The sequence below is a fragment of the Cervus elaphus genome, chromosome 27, assembly GCF_910594005.1.
Source record: "Cervus elaphus chromosome 27, mCerEla1.1, whole genome shotgun sequence".
Taxonomy (NCBI): Eukaryota; Metazoa; Chordata; class Mammalia; order Artiodactyla; family Cervidae; genus Cervus; species Cervus elaphus.
The window spans coordinates 43705535-43726978 of record NC_057841.1 but is presented as its reverse complement, the minus strand read 5'-3'; the positions used below and the strand labels follow the sequence as shown (position 1 = coordinate 43726978).

The following is a 21444-nucleotide window of genomic DNA, read 5'->3' as shown; positions in this document are numbered from 1 at the left end:
GTGTCCCAAAGGTTCATTGGAGATGTGAAGAGGTCCTCAGGAGTCAGAGGGCCTTGCTGGACTTAATGAGCACTTGTGGGCTCTTCTGGAAAGTATGACTGTGAGAAAGATATTGAATTGAAATAACAAAGGCTTGGGTTTGACTTTCTGCTGCATTTTGTCTCAACCAGCATGAAAGCTCAGGGACAATTATTATCTCTGAGGTTTCAGATTACTCATCTTTTAAAACAGGAGAAATTATCCTGTAGGGTTATTATGGGAATTCAAAGGGATAACAGACAAAGAGAGTGGGGCAAATATAATTCTACAAACGTTCAATCTCTTCGCAGCACAAATCCTATTTCCAAGGCCATTTCTGGGCATTTTTTGTTTTCTAAATTAAGTCTAATTATGACAAGATAACGGAGCCCTTGAATAATTTTGTGATCACTGTGGACACGAGATATCATTTCATGAGGGCTGTGATGCTGAGGGTGAGGGCACATGGCCTTTTTAAGACCCTCAGGTTTACATAACTGATGAGAACATTAAAGATCATTTTTAGCAAATAGTTTCTAAAATCTCTTACATATAAAAAGCTTTTATGTAAAAGACATGGATTATAGCTCAGGTCCATTTATTGGATTTTCTCAGCACTAAAATTAACTTAAATTCTACTAAAAATGAACTCCAATTCATGGCACAGAAATCACATTTTGTATAGAGAGTAGTTCTCGGAGGTCCATGAAAGTAGAAAATGGGAGGTCTATAAACTATAAAAACTTTTTTGAACTATAAAAATCAAATATTTACTGCTAATGAACCTTTTCAGCATAATTAAGATGTTAACTGGCTTTGCTTTGGGATAGAGCTGCAGAACTTGATGAGCTAAGAGTGATCAGACTTACGCTAACCAGAACTTTTATCTAACACAAATGGGAAAAATGAATTAGTTTCTAAAAGAGTAGCCTCTTAAAGATAATAACCTTGGAGATAGGATTTCCATGGGGAGAAGTTACCCCCAAAAGGGGGATGTGAAGCTATATACATTGGCATACATGACCTCTTTAAATCTCCGTGATAAATTCATACACCAAATTAATACCATCTTGATTTACATCCAGGGTAAATTCACTTGATCAAGGTTAGAGAATAAGTACTTGGGAAAATAACAGCTAGGACTCAAATTTTCTGATTCCATGCCCAATGGTCTTTCTACACACCCATTTGTACCACTTAATGTCATTTTCCCAGCCTCCCAAGTATTCTTCCTCGTTTATAATTCTCTACATTGCTCTTATGAGCTAAAACTTTCTGTCAACTATCAAGTGTCTATTAAACTTCAAGTTAAGTTTGTACTCATAAATTAACTCTTACACAATGCAAAGTTATCTCTTAAGCTATATCTGCTTAAAATAAAAATTCCAAACCTCCCTCCTCTCTCAAAACCTAATAGAATGCTTACTGTACTTGAGTTTATCTTCCTCCCTTCAGTTCTAAAGGAAAACTTAAAACCTTTCACAAAACTAGGGATGAGGGACAACAGGCATGAAAATCAGGCTATCACTTGGCTAACCCTTACTGATGAGAAGTGACCTCCCTCACCCCCCACCCTGCTCTTCTAACCCCCAACTAGTCACAGCCCAAACTCAAATACTTCTGCACTTGGATCCAAAGGGGGAAAATGGAAGAGAAAAATGTTCCTGGAACTGTTCTTATGGCTGCTGCATTTCCCACACCAGATGGCAACTCCATTTCCTCTAGTCTGAAGCTCAAAGACATTTTCTGCACAGTCGCACGTGCCCAGAAATACTTCCCAAGTTACGTCTTCTGTTGGGTGGCATAATTGAGTCTTTACAAGAAATGAGATATAAGTGCCTGGCTCCCCCTGCTCCCCACTGCCTGTAGTCACCTCTCTTTTCTGGCTGTGAAACCACTAATGGTGAAGGTCCAGGGAAGGCTGATTCTTCGGGAAGGGACTCCACGTAAAGCTGCCTTTCTGCTGAGCACTCCATCATGAGAGATCTCCTTACAGACATTTTCCCAACCCTGCTGCTCTGGGAACTTGGGACAGAGAGGGCAGAGGGTCCTCAGAACACGATCTTCTGCTCATATTCAAGTTCTCCAATATACACTCTTGAATCAGTGCCTACTTCCCAACCAGGATGACAATCTGAAGCTCCTGACTGGTAAATATTTGTAGCATTTCACTGAATTTCATGAGTCTGAGTTTCATACATTCACAAATATGAATTTTTTTTTTTTAGTTTTTTTAATATTGAGGGTTTTTTTTAATTTATTTATTTATTTTTTGTCATACATTGATATGAATCAGCCATAGATTTACACGTATTCCCCATCCCGATCCCCCCTCCCACCTCCCTCTCCACCCTATTCCTCTGGGTCTTCCCAGTGCACCAGGCCCGAGCACTTGTCTCATGCATCCCACCTGGGCTGGTGATCTGTTTCACCATAGATAGTATGTACTCTCCGACATAAATCACAGCAAGATCCTCTATGACCCACCTCCCAGAATATTGGAAATAAAAGCAAAACTAAACAAATGGGACCTAATGAAACTTAAAAGCTTTTGCACTACAAAGGAAACTATAAGTAAGGTGAAAAGACAGCCCACAAATATGAATTTATGTGTACGTTTGGATAAGCATTGCACACTTGACAACGGGAATGAGAAAGTACTCAAGGGCTACTTGTGATAAAAGACAAAGCTCATGAAAGTCTGATACCTGATATTTTGGTGGTGAACTGATTTGTTGCCGGGGGTCCAAAGCCCTTAGCCGTGCTGGCTCGGATGGTGAAGGAGTACGTGGTTCCTGGATACAGTCCAAAAAACAGGAAGTGGGTTTCATTTCCCAGTTTTGAAACTCTTCCACTTTGATTGGATAGATCTATTTCTGGGTCAAAGGAACTGACTGCTTTGTAGGTGATCTGTAAGAGAATAAGAATGTGATGAAGTGTCTGGGCAGATAGACGAAAATGGCGTCTTTATCCAATAAACCCTCCTGATGCATGCATTGTCAGATGCCTGATGATAAGCTCTCCTGTTCCCTTGGACTCTTCGAATCCTGGACCAGGGAACAGGCACAGGAACTTTGCCAAAACTGTTATGAGTTATTACTTTTATAGACAGAGGAACTGAAAGCCAGTAGATTAGAACATAAGGAATGAGTTCATGTTCAAGCTAATACCTTGAAGTTGTTTGCTTTCAAAATGTCACATGGGAAAACTACATTACAGATGGCTTAAAACAAAATAACAAAATAGACAACCAACTCAAACAGTTAGGACCCGACAAGGGGACGGCCTCATCTCTCACCCGGGGGGCCAGAGTCTGGTTTTGCACTGAAGAGGATTACTGTCTACTGAGAACAACAGTACTTTTAAGTGTTCTACTCCATGTGGGCAAAGATATCTGCTCCAAAAATAAATCCTAGATGCTCGTCAACAGCTCTTGATGTTATGACTGTGGTGTTTGTGAAGTGTCCTATTCATTTGTCTTCTTTAGAGCAAAGCTGTCCAATAGGACAGTCAGGATGGGAAGGTTCTATTCTGCACTATTCAGCATGGTGGCCCCTAACCACAAGGGACCATGGCTGGTGAGACTGAGAAGCTGAACATTTTATATCATTTTATTACTGTTTTAAAAAATCCTTTAAAAAAACTGAAGTATAGTTGATGTACACAACTTAGCAACTAAACAACAACAAGCTGAGTGTGTGCTCAGTTGTGTCTGACTCTGCGAGCCCATGAACTGTAGCCCACCAGGCTCCTCTGTCCATGGGATTTCCCAGGCAAGAATACTGGAGTGGGTTGCCATTTCCTTCTCCAGGGAATCTTTCTGACTCAAGGATCGAACCCACGCCTCCTGCGTTGGCAGGTGGATTCTTTACCACTGAGCCATCTGGGGAGCCTACACACTGTTAACCCCAAACTCCTAATTTATCCCTTGTCTCCCTTCCCCCTTGGGATGAACCCCCTTGGGTTCATCTTCTATGTCTGTGAGTCATTTTACTTGAATTAACTAAAATTTAAAGTTAAAATGCCCAAATGACCAGGAGCTGCCATTTTGGACTCAGTGCATTTCTGGAAGTTTTCATGATGTTTATCACATAACAGTGTTCAAAGCACCCTGGATGAGTCTGGATTGTGTGAAAATAAATATAACATAGGTGTCTTTAAATTCTGCCCTTTCAAATGATGCTTGAAAGAATTTGACTCTAAGTAGTTCATCAACTCCTCAAGAACATGCATTTTCGGGGTGATTACTAACTTCTCCTGGTTGTAATGACATAATTTTTAAATGCAGCATATTCAAAAGTTTTAAATTGCAAAACTGAGCACTTTTCTTGCTTTCGAATAGGTTAAAGTTACTTATAATTTATGTGCATGAACACTAACACTGTTATTATACCAAGTGATAACTGACATTCTTTCTTCTTATATTTATACCATGTCATTATAATTAAGGAGACCTCTCTGAGAGAATATTTAGATTGAATCAACTGAGCAATGGCAAGAAAATGTTTGCTGTATGTATTAATCACTGCCGTGCACGATACCATCAGAGTCTGGCAGCAGATCTGCTGTTAACCCTCTCACTGGTTTCCTTCTCAAGGTTCCTTGGAGTCAAGAGTAAGACTGAGTCCACTCGTGCTCCTGGCCAGTGACTTCAATGCCACCTCTGTGTACCTAGCTGCTTACATTGATTCCCACCCTGAGAGCCCCAGAGAAAGCAGATCTAAGCTGTGACAACATAGCCACTCCCCCCAGTCCATTACTTCACTCATTCACAACATCTCCACTGCATGTCTCTTGGGTGCCAAGCACGGTGCTCTGGGCTGGGGTCTCACATGGTGACTCAAACGTGGTGCCTGACTGGGGGGAGGGAGCAATCTGGTGGGTTAAGGAGAGATGCAACTCAGAAGTTATGACACAGCCTAATCAGAACACGACGGCCTTCCTGGTGGCTCAGTGGTAAAGAATCCACCTGCAATGCAGGAGATGTGGGTTTGATCCCTGGGTTGGGAAGATCCCCTGGAGTAGGAAATGACTACCACTCCAGTATTCTTGCCTGGAGAATCCCACGGACACAGGAATCTGGTTTACAGTCCATGGGGGTCACAAAGAGTCTGATATGACTTAATGATTGAATAACAACAAGAAGGGAATGATTTCAAAGAGACTGCTGGGAGTTCAAGACTGAAACCAAAGACGTGTCCATCCCTGTCTCAAGCTGGAGCTTGCATTCCGTGTATTCACAAATCCTTCCCAAGCATGAGGATCTCTGGATCTGCTAAACCCCAGCAGTTGTGACGGTGTCCTCTCCATCCATTCGGCAGTAACTTATGGAGTGCTCTAAGAGCTCTTTGTGGTCTGAAATCGTGATTAAACATGACAAAGGAATTCGAACTTTCCATATAACTGTCTCTTTTTTTCTGAAGAGTGACACCTTATTCTTTTTGATCCCACTGTGATAGGTAAATATTTGGCCCTCAGTGTATGTTCTCCTGGGGACTCCCGGGGAGAGCAGGTGTGCGCTCACAGACACGCTCACAGTGCAGCGAGGAGGATGTCAGCTCTGCTGGTGCCAACGGCAAAGCAAACAGCAAAGGCTTCACTTGCTGTTTTACCACGGTTGAGGGGTTTGGGCTCACCTCTAGCCATGACCTTGCAGGATCAGCTAGACTGGGTTTCTTAACTCTCTTTTGGTAACACCCCTCAATAATTTATTTAAAAGCACAAATTCTCTCTCCCTGACCCATAACAATGCACATTTTTGTTGTCTAGTTGCTAAGTTGTGTCCAACTCTTTGCGACCCCATGGACTGTGACCTGCCAGGCTCCTCTGTCCATGGGATTTCCCAGTCAAGAATACTGGAGTGGGTTGCCATGCTCTCCTTCAGGGGATCTTCCTGACCCAGGGATCAACCCATGTCTTCCGCACTAGCAGGCGGATCCTTTACCAGTGAGCCACCACAATGCATGTATAAACTTCTCTTAAAAATAAAAAAGTAGTGAACCCTCTCTCTCATCTGAGAAATCCCTAAAGAGCAACTCTGTTGTGTCCAAGTGGACACAAAATGTCAGAAAGTGCATGGACCCCCCTAAAACTCATTCAGAGCCCTGGGAGTCTGAATTCCAGGGATAAAAAGGTTCCTTGGAAACAGAGTGAACTTGACTCTAGAACTCCATGGCCTGCGAGGAGCTGATGGTCAGTAAGCACCTGAGTGGTACGTCTGAAGGGCACCCAGCTCCATGCTCGCACCCAAATGTAATGTGCCTTTTCGGTATTTATTTTTTCATTTGCTCATTCAGCATGTCTGGGAAGTGCCTAGCAAGTACCAGGCTGTGGATGGCAGCAGGGACTCCCAGGAGGGAAGTCCAGGGCTCAGCTCACACTTGGCCATTTCTCTGGCTGAGGGCCAAGTTGATTCTAACAACACCTCCATTGAGAAAGAACCCTGAAGTTCCAGGGTGAACCCAAGGACTTCATACAAAACCCATGCTGAAAACAAAGTGACATGCAGACCACACAAGTGGGATCAGATTAGGTGAGATGGAATGAGCACACATTGGGTGATTTCTGATTGGCAGGTTGGTGCCTGAGGCACTCCAGCATCATCTTCCCCTCTCATGACTAAGTCTCAAACCCTAGAGAACCAAAACGGGATAACACACCATCTCCGACCATGGCTGCAATGCCGGCCAGCCTTAACTAGGTCCTTCAATGCATGCACAAGCAATCAGAGGAAGCAACAGTTCAATCTGATTCCAGGGGACACAAGAACCTAGGATACTTCAGAGAAAAGTTCAAAATTTGACTGAAATGCAGGAAAGATTAGCAGAAGTGCCTTAGAAGGAGAACGAGGGGAAGGTGTTGGGAGGAAAGAAGGTATCAGCAGAAGCAGGTGTGATGGATCAGAAGGTTTATGGGGAAAAGAAAATTCCATACACACAGCTCCTTCCATTCCAGTTGAAAATCATGGCAGAAGCAGTAATGAACATCAGCCGGGATGGTACCACAGGAGGCCTGGAACACTGATGCCAAACAGGCCCCTCAATTCTCCTTCTCTCTACCCTTTGATCTGTCTCATTGGGCTTCCCTAGTGGCTCAGACAGTAAAGAATCTGCCTGCATTGCGGGAGTCCTGAGTTCAATCCCTGGATTGGGAAGATCCTGTGGAGAAGGAAATGGCAACCCACTTCAGTATTCTTGCCTGGAGAATTCCATGAACAGAGGCTACAGTCCATGAGGTCACAGAATCGGACATGACTGAGCAACTAACACTTTGACTTTCTTCCTTTGAGGGGACACTGACTCACTGAGCCCAGCTCTCCAGGCGGGGGTTTGGAGGGATTTTCAACGCTCATGTTTTCAGCTGACGAGTCCAGACTGTTCTTTACCACATGCCTGACAATCCTGCACGCACTGCTGCATGGAGGCAACATGTGGTCCTCATTTCATTCTTTTCTATACTTAGTTGCTGACAAGACTGCTTACTTCTACTAGAGGAGGGAGGGGATCTTAGATAGTCTGTCCTCTTCCAACACCTTATACATACTGAGTGATTTCTTTTTTTCTAATGCTTGTTGATGTGTTACTCTCATGACCAACAACCAGGAGTTTATTCACTAAGCAATCAAGAGCCATTTAAAGTTGGTGGGGACAATGGAAATACTGGGATATGTATCCCTGTGCACTGGGGAAAAGTGAAAAGCGAGTCTTTCAGTTGTGTCTGAAATTGTGTGAAATTGTGTGCTGCATTGCAGGCGGATTCTTTACCAACTGAGCTATCAGGGAAGCTCTTACTCACTGATAAACTTCCTTAACCAGGCTCGACCTGTGGTGTTTGCATTTTGATGCTGTACTGGGCTTAGTCACCCAGTCATGTCCGACTCTTTGCAACCCATGGCCTATAGCCTGCCAGGCTCCTCTGTCCATGGAATTTCCCAGGTAATAATACTGGAGTGGATAGCCATGCTCTCCTCCAAGGGATCTTCCTGATCCAGGGATCAACCTGCATCTCTCATGTCTTTTGAATTGCAAGCGGATTCTTTACCAACTGGGCCACTTGGGAAACCCTCTTCTTACCTATATCTGAGTTTTAAGACCTGATTTATGACACAGTGGGCTTCCCTTGTGTCTCAGCTTGTAAAGAATCCACCTGCAATGCAGGAGACCTGGGTTCTATCCCTGGGTTGGGAAGATCCCCTGAAGAAGGGAAAGGCTACCCACTCCAGTATTCTGGCCTAGAAAATTCCATGGACTGTATAGTCCATGGGGTTGCAAAGAGTTGGACATGACTGAGCAACTTTCACTTCACTTTATGACACATTCACACAGCCCTTTTGTAGCAGCATTTAGATCAGTGTCAACTGGGACATCTTTGCTGCTGAAGTCAGAGAGATTAATGGGTTCTGCTTCTGAATTATGATTCCTATTGTTTTCACATAAAAGCTACTTCTTATACAAAGATTATGCTCCATGGGATCAGAAAAAAAGGATCTTGTCTTTATTTTCTGTCTGCCTAGATATCAACATGTGGCTTTCAGGACAAGTAGACTGATTTCTTGGAACTTAACATCGATTTCAAAGATTGTATGTTTTTTAGTAAAATATTCTGTTATCCTAAGGTAAGAATCTAGAAGGCAGAACTAAAAAATGGTCACGGGGCCAAAAGTATTAACTAAAAGATTCTGATCACAGAGTTAAAAAAGAACCTGCTTGACTTGATTGTAAAAAACAACTCTACAAAAGCAAAGGCATGAATTTTCATAACACTCGATTCTTTCACGATGAAGCAGCCGAGGAAAGTGTCAATCATTCCACATGAAAATCAACTTTTTTCCTTTCCTTTTACTTTGTTTAGCTTTCAATGAACAACAATTCCTTTCTTTTTTTACATTTCAATACCAATTTTCCAAAGGTACAAGGAAGCATAGCTGTGAGGCTAGTTGGGTCAGGGAGACGGGTCACCAGTGATGACTGTCTGACAGCGAATCTTTCCCAGCTTTGTCAGTAGCTCTGAAAGGTATTCAGGTAAAGGTCCCGTGGGAAGAAAGGCTGCAAATTTTAGAAACCTAACAACATATAATTTTGTTGAATTTGCATTCATATAAGTGCTAGCTTGAAAAAATGCACCTGCTTGTTTCTATGACAATAGGCAGAGTGCAATCACGCTCACACAGATGTGATGATGACTGCTACCCCGCTAGGGCTGTTATTTTTTTCCCCTGAACAAGTCATCAGGTTCTGCTTTGCTCTCTATCAATAGACAAAACTATGTTACAGAAGTCTAAATGTGTTCCGCTAATGCTAAGAAACCAAGAGACATTATTCTGTTGCTAACCCAAGACAATGTCTAGCAACTCTGCTAATTGGATCATCAGGGTTCTCCTATAATTCAGGAGTAAAGGAGTTTAGAGCTGGCGAGGACAGGATGCCATGGTTGCCTCCTAAATAATGTATATACTGCACATGTCTACTAAGTCACTTCGGTTGTGTCTTACTCTTTGCGACCCTATTGACTGTAGCCCACCAGGCTCCTCTGTCCACGGGATTTCTCCAGGCAAGAATACTGGAGTGGGCTGCCATTTCCTCCTTTAGGGGAATCTTCCTGACCCAGTGATCAAACCCGTGTCTCTTAAATCTCCTGCACTGGCAAGCGGTTCTTCACAACAAGCATCACGTTGGGAAGCCCAAACTAATATGTACTAGAGAACACATTGTTTTTAATAAGGGTGATTTTTAGGGAGGAGAGGAGTAGGAGGGTGAGAGGTATGGAGAGACTAACACGGAAACTTACATTACCATATGTAAAATGGATACCCAATGGGAATTTGCTATATGGCTCAGGAAACTCAAACAGGGACCCTGTGACAATCTAGAAGGGTGGGGTAGGGAGGGAGGTTTGGGAGGAGTAGACATGGGTGTAGCTATGAATGATTATACATATTATACATTATGTATATACCTGTTGATGTTTGACAGAAAACTACAAAATTCTGTAAAGCAATTATCCTTCAATTAAAAAAATAAAGTGGCAAAAAAAAGCAAAAAAAAAAAGGTGATTTTTAAACTATGTCATGTTGTGGCTTTACATACAATAACAGGTAATCTGGACACATCTAAATCATTTTGAGTATACATCCTGAAGCTATGCATAATTTGAAAACTCATCTTTAATTTTTTTTGCTTCTATTCAGTAGCCATTATACTTAGTGAAAGCATTCAACTTCTTAAAAGGCATGATGCCACTATGTACTTTTAAATACTAGATAGGTGAGCAATCATACAAGTTATACTAAAAAATTAAATTACTAACAAGGGTATATCTTACCTCATATAGAGTGATAACACCGTAGGTTTGAATTGGTTCTCGCCATTGAAGAAATATCTTCTCTTCAAAGGTACTTCCTTGGATGGATTCAGTAAGAACAGCACCTGGAACTACAAGTGGGGAAATCGATATGTATTTCAGTAAACTAAAAAAAAAAAAAAAAAAAAAATTTTTCTAGACTTGATAGGTTTTTTTTTTTTTGATAGGTTTTTAACTCTCTATTGAGTCAAAAGATTTTAATAGATATATTCCACTTTCTTGCAAAAACCTGGAATTTAAAACCATTTTGGCTATACTGTCTTTATAAAGAAAAGAATTTCACCACGTTTTTCTCTAAAAAGTTTGAATCAGACAATTCCAGTCTTGTAAATAAACTTTTTTTATTTGGTAAATAAACTTTTATTGTTCAGAAATAAAGAAGGATGTAGAGTGATGTGAATTCCTACACATTAACTTATGAGACTGTAAACTGGTACAGCCACTTTGGAAGATGGTTAAACATAGATAAATTACCATATGACTCAGCAACTTTATTCCTAGGTCTATATCCAAGAGAACTGAAAAGACTGGTCACTCAAAGGCTTGTACACAAATATTAGGAGAAGCACTATTCATAATAACCAAAGAGCAGAAACAACCCAAGTCAGCTCAAGATTTGATAAACATATCTCAATAACGTTTGAAAGATGGGGCTAGAGAAATGTTTTGTTAGCTGATGGAGGGTATGAGGAGCCCCTAAGAGTTGCTGAGATTGTGCCAACTGGAAAGACTGACCAGCATTTCAAGAGGACACAAAGGTCGTACATATTTGTTTAGTTGATGGACTACCTATAGGCAGAGGGAGGATATTGACAGCTACTCTAAATAGAACTAAGTGGGGTGTAGCAGAAAAAATATCACTGATTCAGATGGGAGGCATGGGTTCTGATTTAAGACTTTCCAGGGATTAAACTGTGAAATCTGGGCAATGCACTGATCCTTCTTAGTTCTCAGATGTCTCATTTCTAAAGTGAGGAAGTTGGAATAAGTTGATCCCTAATTCCCAAACCCTAAATACGTATATATATATGAAAATAGTTACAGTTGTTCCAGATTGAAGGAATTGATGTGAAACTACAGCGAAGCAAAGAAACAAGATATTTAAGGAGTGATGATACTTGTGAGTTCCAAGAAAATTTGGATTTTGGGCTCTGAGACTAAAATGCTCATCACAGTCAGAAGCTGGACTATGATGGGCCAAACCAGAGAAAGCTCAACTCATTCTCTTCTCCTTGACCTTGACAGTGTTTATTTTGACGTCATCAGGTTCCTAAAAGTATCAAGATGATTATGATATGTGTGGTTCTACTGCTTTGTGATAATCTTCTGACTTCAAAATGTGTAGTAATCTATGTGGGGCTTCTCTGGTGGCTCAGACAGTAAGGAATCCACCTGCCATGCAGCAGACCTGGGTTCAATGCCTGGGCTGGCAAGTTTCCCTGGAGAACAGAATAGTTACACACTCCAGTCTTACCTTGAGAATCCCACAGATAGAGGAGCCTGGCTGGCTACAGTCCATGGGGTCACAGAGAGTTGGACACGACTGAGCAACTAACACTTTGGCTTTCATTAATCTATGTACAGGTGCAAGGAGGGCAAAAACTTAGAAAAAACAAATCTTTGGTTTAATTCAATTAGTATAAATGGGAGTAAAATTTTAAAAAGAGATTGTCAAAATGATGTTGAACAGAGGGTATCTTAAAAGGATAATAAACTTAATAAAATGTACTGGAGGCCTTGTAATCATGAAAATGTTAACAACAGGAAAACCTAAATGGGAGTCATATAATTGCTTTTAGGTCAAGAACAGATCAAGTAATTAAAATAAAATACCAGAAAGCTTAGTTAAATTAGGAAGATAGCACTTCATGGAAACTTCGGTCTGGCACAGGTTTTTAGAAGTTGTAGAAATTCATGATTTGGAGTATAGAAACATAATATATCGAAGTTTGTGGGATTGAGCCCTGTCTAGTGACACTCATAACAGCAATAAAAGATACATCTTTCCCATATATTTTCTCATAAATGATATTTTAACAAAATTTTTATACTATAATAAAACTCACAATGTACAATGAATTGCAGCCTTTATTAGTGGCAGAGAGTGACACTTCAATTTTTTTTTCTTAAAGCTCAGTATTATCCATTTTTCTCTTTCTGTCCTCTTCTGCCTTTTTTGAAGTCTTTTTTCTTTTGTTCTTGTTAAGAAATACAATTTGAAATCAAAGTTTTTCTAATTAACTGGATGCTGGTATACTATGAAAACAATAGGTTTTTATTTGGAAGTAATGCATGCCCAACTCCAGGGACTAGCAAGCTCCTTTAAACACACAAACAGGTAAGTAACTTATTCTAACCTTAAGTTTCAACAGCACTTAACAGGATTCTCAGTTCATGTCAATTTGAAACCTCAAAGTTTTGATGGGTTCATGCCTCAGCATAACATCTCTCATCTCTACAAAAGACTTCTACCCTCATGATGGAAAACTACTGCTGATTTAAGCCTGAATTATGCAGGTCAGGAAGCAACAGTTAGAACTGGACATGGAACAACAGACTGGTTCCAAATAGGAAAAGGAGTACCTCAAGGCTGTATATTGTCACCCTGCTTATTTAATTTATATGCAGAGTACATCATGAGAAATGCTGGGCTGGAAGAAGCACAAGCTGGAATCAAGATTGCTGGGAGAAATATCAATAACCTCAGATATGCAGATGACACCACCCTTATGGCAGAGAGTGAAGAGGAACTGAAAAGTCTCTTGATGAAAGTGAAAGAGGAAAGTGAAAAAGCTGGCTTAAAGCTTAACATTCAGAAAACTAAGATCATGGCATCTAGTCCCATCACCTCATGGGAAATAGATGGGGAGACAGTGGAAACAGTGTCAGACTTTATTTTTTGGGGCTCCAAAAATCACTGCGGATGGTGACTGCAGTCATGAAATTAAAAGATCCTTACACCTTGGAAGGAAAGTTATGACCAACCTAGACAGCATATTATAAAGCAGAGACATTACTTTGCCAACAAAGGTCCGTCTGGTCAAGGCTATGGTTTTTCCAGTGGTCATGTATGGATGTGAGAGTTGGACTATAAAGAAAGCTGAGCGCCGAAAAATTGATGCTTTTGAACTGTGGTGTTGGAGAAGACTCTTGAGAGTCCCTTGGACTGCAAGGAGATCCAACCAGTCCATCCTAAAGGAGATCAGTCCTGGGTGTTCATTGGAAGGACTGATGCTGAAGCTGAAACTCCAGTACTTTGGCCACCTGATGGGAAGAGTTGACTCATTGGAAAAGACCCTGATGCTGGGAGGGATTGGGGGCAGGAGGAGAAGGGGACAACAGAGGATGAGATGGCTGGATGGCATCACCGACTCGATGGGCATGAGTTTGAGTAAACTCCGGGAGTTGGTGATGGACAGGGAGGCCTGGCGTGCTGCGATTCATGGGGTCACAAAGAGTCGGACACGACTGAGCGATTGAACTGAATTGAACTGAAAAGATTATTAGCAAACTTTACTCTTCTATTTAATGACTAACAAAGTATTTTGAGTGCTTATTGCCTACTCAATATCATCGATATTGCTATAGAAAAAAAATAGATGGCTTCTTCTCTCAAGTAGTTTACAGTTAAGAGGGAAAAATTATGTGTAATATAATGAGAGAATAAGTAAGGGTCAAGAGAAGTTGCTTTGATCTATTACAACAACAATAATAACACTCACCTATTAAAGACTTCTCTTCAACCACAAACAGCCCTGGATGAAAATGCCTTCTAACCCTAAAATGCTGGAGAACTGCATGAGTCTTACTTCTCAGACAAGGAAATTAAGGCTCAGATATTTAAAGATCTTGTGAAATGCAATAAGGTCAGAGGATGTGGAGAATAAGGGTGGGGAGGGTTGGAGACAGCTTCGTGAAGGACCTGAAATTGAGAACTCTGGAAGGTAGTGGAGGAGGTGGAATGGAGGAGGCTAGGTGGGAGGGATGTGCAGAGGAGAACAGACTGTGGGGGGTGCTCAGGATGTGAGGGGTGTGCACGTAGGACCCATGCCCAGAGGACTTCTCTGCACGATGCCCTGTGTGGGAGAAGAGGCGCCCAGTTCTAGAGTCTGAAACAGGAGCACCAACGACCTTGACAATCCAGATTTGGGCAAGGAGAGTCACTAATGGCTCTTGTGGAGACAGTGAGGTGATAAAAAGGTATTTTACATATAAGTTTAGTGAGTGGGTCTAGTGGTTTTCCCTACTTTCTTCAATTTAAGTCTGGATTTGGCAATAAGGAGTTCATGATCTGAGCCACAGTCAGCTCCCAGTCTTGTTTTTGCTGACTATATAGAGCTTCTCCATCTTTGGCTGCAAAGAACATAATCAATCATGGGAACCGTAAACTTCCAGATGTTCAAGCTGGTTTTATAAAAGGCAGAGGAACCAGAGATCAAATTGCCAACATCCGCTGGATCATCGAAAAAGCAAGAGAGTTCCAGAGAAACATCTGTTTCTGCTTTATTGACTATGCCAAAGCCTTCAACTGTGTGGATCACAATAAACTGTGGAAAATTCTGAAAGAGATGGGAATACCAGACCACCTGACCTGCCTTTTGAGAAACTTATATCCTGGTCAGGAAGCAACAGTTAGGACTGGACATGGAACAACAGACTGGTTCCAAATAGGAAAAGGAGTACCTCAAGGCTGTATATTGTCACCCTGCTTATTTAATTTATATGCAGAGTACAACATGTGAAACGCTGGGCTGGAGGAAGCACAAGCTGGAATCAAGATTGCTGGGAGAAATATCAATAACCTCAGATATGCAGATGACACCACCCTTATGGCAGAAAGTGAAGAATTAAAGAGCCTCTTGATGAAAGTGAAAGAGGAGAGTGAAAAACTTGGCTTAAAACTCAACATTCAGAAAACTAAGAACATGGCATTTGGTCCCATCACTTCATGGCAAATAGATGGGGAAACAATGGAAATAGTGGCTGACTTTATTTTCTTGGGCTCCAAAATCACTGCAGATGGTGACTGCAGTCATGAAATTAAAAGATCCTTACACCTTGGAAGGAAAGTTATGACCAACCTAGATGGCATATTAAAAAGCAGAGACATTACTTTGCCAACAAAGGTCCATCTAGTCAAAGCTGTGGTTTTTCCAGTAGTCATGTATGGATGTGAGAGTTGGACTATAAAGAAAGCTGAGCACCAAAGAATTGATGCTTTTGAACTGTGGTGTTGGAAAAGACTCTTGAGAGTCCCTTGGACTGCAAGGAGATCCAACCAGTTCATCCTAAAGGAAATCAGTCCTGCGTGTTCATTGGAAGGACTGATGCTGAAGCTGAAACTCCAATACTTTGGCCACTTGATGCAAAGAGCTGACTCATTGGAAAAGACCCTGATGCTAGGAGGGACTGGGGGCAGGAGGAGAAGGGGAAGACAGAGGATGAGATGGCTGGATGGCATCACCGACTTGATGGACATGAGTTTGGGTAAGCTCTGGCGGTTGGTGATGGACAGGGAGGATTGGCGTCCTGTGGTTCATGAGGTCGCAAAGAGTCGGACATGACTGAGCAAGTGAACTGAACTGAACTTAGTGAGTGGGTAGGGGGCCCTGGAATGGGAGAAGTTGGGACCACAAAGAAAGGTCAGAAACTACTACAGAAGTTTCAGAATAAAATAATGAGATCTGGATGTAGGCAGTGGAAGTTGAGAGAAAAGAACAATCTACCAACATATTAAGTGAAGTAAGTCAGACAAACATCACATGATATCATTTACATGTGGAGTTAAAAAAAAATGATACAAATGAACTTACCATCAAAACAGAAGTAGACTCAGAGACAGAAACCAAACTTATGTTACCAAAGGGGAAGGAGGGAGCAGGAAGAGATAAAGTAGGAGATGGAGATGAACATACACACACTACTGTATATAAAATAGATAAACAACAGGGACCTGCTATAGAGCACAGGGAACTTTTCTTAATATATTGCAATAACCTATGATGGGAAAGAATCTTAACAAGAATATATACTTATATTAATATATATTCAGTTGTATATATACATGTATATACGTATTGTTAGCCTCAGGTGTACTGCCGAGTTTAATGTATATCATATATAAATATATGATATATATAAACTTTTATATATTTATATATAAATATAAATAAATTTATATATATATAACTTATATTTATATATACAACTTTATATATATATCTATAAAACTCTGCAGTACACCTGAAGCTAGCATTGCAAATTAACTAGACTTCAATTTAAAATATAGTTTGAAAAAACCCTTACGGCAAAAAGATAAAATAGACAGTAATATCACTGTTCATATTAATAAGGCTTCTAGAACACTAATGGTTTACTACTAAGTACTTCAGAAGTACTCTGACACATATTAATAGAAGTCTATTTATTGAAGTCTTGGTTATTGAGGTAATATTCAATTATAACATTGTTCCTATGGAAAAAAATGACTGTTACTTGACCACTGACCTCATGTGGTAATTTCTTAGCACTGTGCTAAAGAGCAAAGGCAGCCTCTATCTGGGGCTGAATTTTAATCTGAATTATGGAAAATATTTCAGAATGCCATATGAATAAGTCCTTCCTATCTAATACCCAAATAACACCTCAGTCCAACATGATGACAAAATTTGAAGAACTATTCAGAGTCATGTAGGATTATCGTATGTAGATAACTAATCATGTGACATAAAAGTTAAAACAAGCCTCTGTATCTTTATTGTCTTCACCTTTTTAAATCAGTGTTTCAGCAGATGCAGCACAGACACACGTGTTATTCAACATGGTAAGCAATTTTCTTCCATTTTCATTGTAAAGGTCTCAGTTAGAAAGAAACACAAGCTGCATTTTTGAAAGACTGAATGTTTCACATAAACACATCACTTCAAAGTACTCACGATCTTCATCCGTCTGCACTACGAGCTCCTGGCTCTCCTTCCGCCCCTCTGGATTCATGAGGATGAGCTTCACGCTGACGTTGGTGTAGGGCGAGAGGTTGGTGATGGTGTGTTGGGGGTGTGAGTTTTCTGTGTCCCAGCTCACTTCCTCTCGCACCTGTTCCTGCCCTCCAACTTTGTAACAGTAGTGGACCGTGAGGTTGTAGCTATGGCAACGGGTCACGTTATACCCAAAGGGCTCCCAGCGGATGGTGATCTGCCGAGATTTGACTTCCACGACTTCCAGTTTCCTTGGGCCACGCATGGGATCTAAGGAGGAAAAGAAGGAAAAATAAAACATAAGAGAAAAGGATAATAAAAGTTCTGGTGAAGCCTAGATGCCACAGATAATTATATTGGTCTCCAATATCTTGTTTTCTCTTCTTCCATATGAATAAACTCTCTACAACTTAGCTGGGCATAACGCCACCCAGAATAAAGACTACAGTTTCCAGCCTCTTAAGCAGTGAAGGCTGATCCTTGAACCCAAATTCTGGTGGATGGCATACAAGGTGAGATGTCAGGGATGGTTTCTGGGGGGGTCTCCTTGAGAGGAAGGGGCTCCCCATCTTTGTTCCTCCTTCTGTCCTGTTAGCTCGACTTAGGACAGCTTGCACTCATGGAGCCCTGATGGAGCATGATGCAATTAAACATGAAGAATTCAAAGCAATGATAACAAAGAAATGGGGTTCCTGGTAATCACTGGGCTACCATACGAGCCCTGAATGGTCTACTCCCAATATTTTCATTAGAGGGAAATACAGTGCTTTTATTTAAGGCTCTTTCCTCTGGGGTTCTGAAACACAAAACTAATCTTCATGCTAACTGATGCATATACTTTTTATCTTTTTAAATTAATTCATAATTATGGAATTAGAAAACATAAAAGTAAAAGCTTGCAAATTCAGCATGAAATACAATGATTAAAGAGTATAAACTTCTGAGCAGAACTCTAGCCTTTTCAGGTTTTGATTTACAGAGAATTCCACACAGTCAATACTGAAGTAATTCTTTCCTACCCCTGATCAAGTCTCAGTGTTGGTCCTCAGCCCAGGCTCCAGGGACAGAGTTTGGAGCTTAGAAATCTAAATGATTTGCAGGAATACAAGCACTCTGATTGGCTTAAGAGAAAGAATATATACAGAGAAAGCGTTTTCATGCATATTTATTTTTAAATGAAGTACAGTTGATTTACAATGTTGTGTTAATTTCTGCTGTATAGAAAAGTGATTTAGTTATACATATATATTCTATTTTTATATGCTCTTCCATTATGTTTTCTCACAGGATATTGAATATAGTACCCTGTGCTATACAGTAGCACCTTGTTATTTATGAGAAAGCTTAAACTTGTTTATGGAAATGATGATGAAAATACAATAATACTAATTATATACTGAGCCCTTATGATGTACCTTGCATCTTTCTAAGAAATTTACTTTTTATGGGTTTGGGGAGCACCTAATCTATTTACTTTAGTATAGCCATACATTCAATTGATCCATATATTTTGATTTTTGTTTTCCTTAAGGTAGTTACCATGTATGATCTATAAAGAGATGTATAATTGGAAAGGGGAAATACCCAAGAAAACTTGAGAAATAACAACTACCATGTACTGTGTGTTCATTTCCTATGTATGGGTTGTTTTGTATGTAATCTCCATTCCTTCAAACAATCCAGTTTTTTCCAAGATAGAAATGAAAACATTGTGACCATGATGGGCTCAACAAGTTGTCCAAGGTGAAGGATTGACTGTGGCTCTGCATTTGTATGTTTGACAATGAAACATATGCTGTTGCCACTCTACTGTAGAGTTTCCACCAAAATAAAGAGAGTAAGATTTAAAAAAAAACAGCACGTTAAGACACCTAAAACTCCCCCAGAAACAAGATCAAGGGATGTAAACTAGAATAAAGTCCTGTGAATATAACCTTGGGACAAAAGTGCTGGGAAGAACCCTCCCCCCTTCTCCCTTTGGTTCCATGGAAGCTGGGTCCCAGGCCACATTCCCCAGCCTTGGTTTTCCAGACATCCACACCTATACTTTTTAGCCACCAGAAACCTGTCTGGACTATCACTGATATTCATATCTTGCTTTTCACTGTGTGTAAATTCCTTGTTTTCTCCATTATTTAGGGCCTAGAGAGAACTTAGGGAACCCCCTTTTCTTGTGGTCTTCAACAAATGGAACGATTCATGTGAAATAATGCTCTGGGTTTGCATTTGTGAGACAGGGTTTATCTGCCAGTTATCTGTTCAAACCCTAACACAAGGTTAGTCATGACCATTCATGCTAGTCTGTCCTGTAATAACTCTGGGAACTGAGGACAAGTGAGGAAAAATTTCCCTGGAGAATCCTGAGTGGAAGATGCTCATGGAATGTTACTTTTTACTGAATCATTTTTTTCATATTTAAATTACTAGTGTTCGGGAAAATATCACAAATAAGTTACCTAGTGATAACATTGAAGGTGTGTTCCAGTCTAGTTTTTACCATCTAAAGGCAATGTCTAATTTTATATAATGCTTCATTAGTTGAATGCTTACAAAAACTTTTAATACACTCCAGATCCCTTATATAAACAGATTAATGTGCATCTATTCACTCCTTTCCCTATTAATCACAAGTCTCCACAAGGACTATTCTAAAGCACTTTTCCAAGGTTTTCATCAATTTTACTTACTAAATGACTAAATGCTTCAAATATTAATTTCAACAAGCAGTGCAGTTCTAACTTAATTTCACTAGAAAAACTACTTTCTCCTGCAGAAGTAAGCCTGCATCATTTTAATATTCCTTAGCCAAGAACACACACTTGTGAATTAAGCCCCAGGATAAAACAACGAAGGCTCTGTCTACTGGTCAAGCTGTCCTGAAGTGCACGCTCTCTTTCCGTCTGTTATTACCTCTCAGAATCCCATCATGGTAAAGTGATGACTTCCTGTAAACTTGCCAATTCAAACAGCTAAGCCTAGCACAAACAACCATCTCTATGACCAAGTCCCCAGAGTTCTGATTGTCATGAATGGTATTAAGAGATCAGAGATGGAGGCTGTGTGAGTCCTGAGTCTTAGATGGAAACAGGGTTGTGGAAACTGGTTTGCATCTTGTTCCTGATCAGTGTAAACAAGACCATCTTGCAGAGGATTTTCCAAACAGAATATTTCTTTTCTTAAATATTCTAATTTTGGACTTCCCTGGTGGAGCAGTGGATAAGAATTCACCTGCCAATGCAGGCAACATGGGTTCAATCCCTGGTCCGGGAAGATTCCACATGCCTCAGAGCAACTAAGCCCATGCACCCCAACTACTGAGCCCACGAACCATAAATACTGAAGCCTGTATGCTTAGGTCCAGCAAACTACAACTAATTAGCCTCTGTGCCTCAACTACTGAGCCTGTGTGCTGCAACTACTGAAGCCTGTGTGCCTAGAGCCCATGCGCCACAACAAGAGAATACACTGCAACGTGAAGCCCTCACACCACAACTAGAGAGTAGCCCCTGTTCTCCACAACTAGAGAAAGCCCACACACAGCAACGAAGACCTGACATAGCCAAAAGTAAATAAATAAATTTGCTCCCCAAATAGGAGAAGCTGTCCTGGAGGTGACAAAAAGACACTCTTCTAAAATGACGAATGCCACTGGAGGTGGTGGTAGGAGCCTTGGGTACTAATCTGAGTCCAGTTACTCACTCGCTATGAAATTCAGGGAGTGTCTTCAATTTGCTGAACCACATTTTGTGTGCATGCTGAGTCACTAAGTGGTGTCCAACTGTTTGAGACCCTATGGACTGTAGCCTTCCAGGCTCCTCGGTCCATGGGATTTCCTAGGCAAGAATACTGGAGTAGGTTGCCATGACCTTCTCCAGGGGATCTTCCCGACCCTAGGATCGAACCCGGGTCTCCTCCATTGCAGGCAGATGCTTTACCATTGGGGCCACTAGGGAAGCCAGATGACAGGGTTGTAAGTCACAGTCACTAGTTGGGAAATATATGTCTATCTTTTCTCACGATCGTAAAGATGTTTTGGAAGACGTGTGCGGTTTCCAAGGCCAGTAACTTCTCTTAACATGCCCTTGGCCCTCAG

General features: G+C 40.9%; 1 protein-coding gene across 4 annotated transcripts in view; it reads right to left on the bottom strand.

The window, feature by feature from the left end:
- PTPRM (protein tyrosine phosphatase receptor type M) overlaps positions 1-21444 on the bottom strand; it is a 645114-nt gene that overhangs the window by 261360 nt on the left and 362310 nt on the right. For all 4 annotated transcript variants that reach the window (XM_043889726.1, XM_043889727.1, XM_043889723.1 and 1 more), the window contains exons 8-10: positions 17313-17621; positions 10339-10448; positions 2727-2928 (exon numbers count right to left, since the gene is read on the bottom strand). In XM_043889726.1, coding sequence (XP_043745661.1) covers positions 2727-2928; positions 10339-10448; positions 17313-17621 — 621 coding nt within the window. The remainder of the gene's footprint in view (positions 1-2726; positions 2929-10338; positions 10449-17312; positions 17622-21444) is intronic.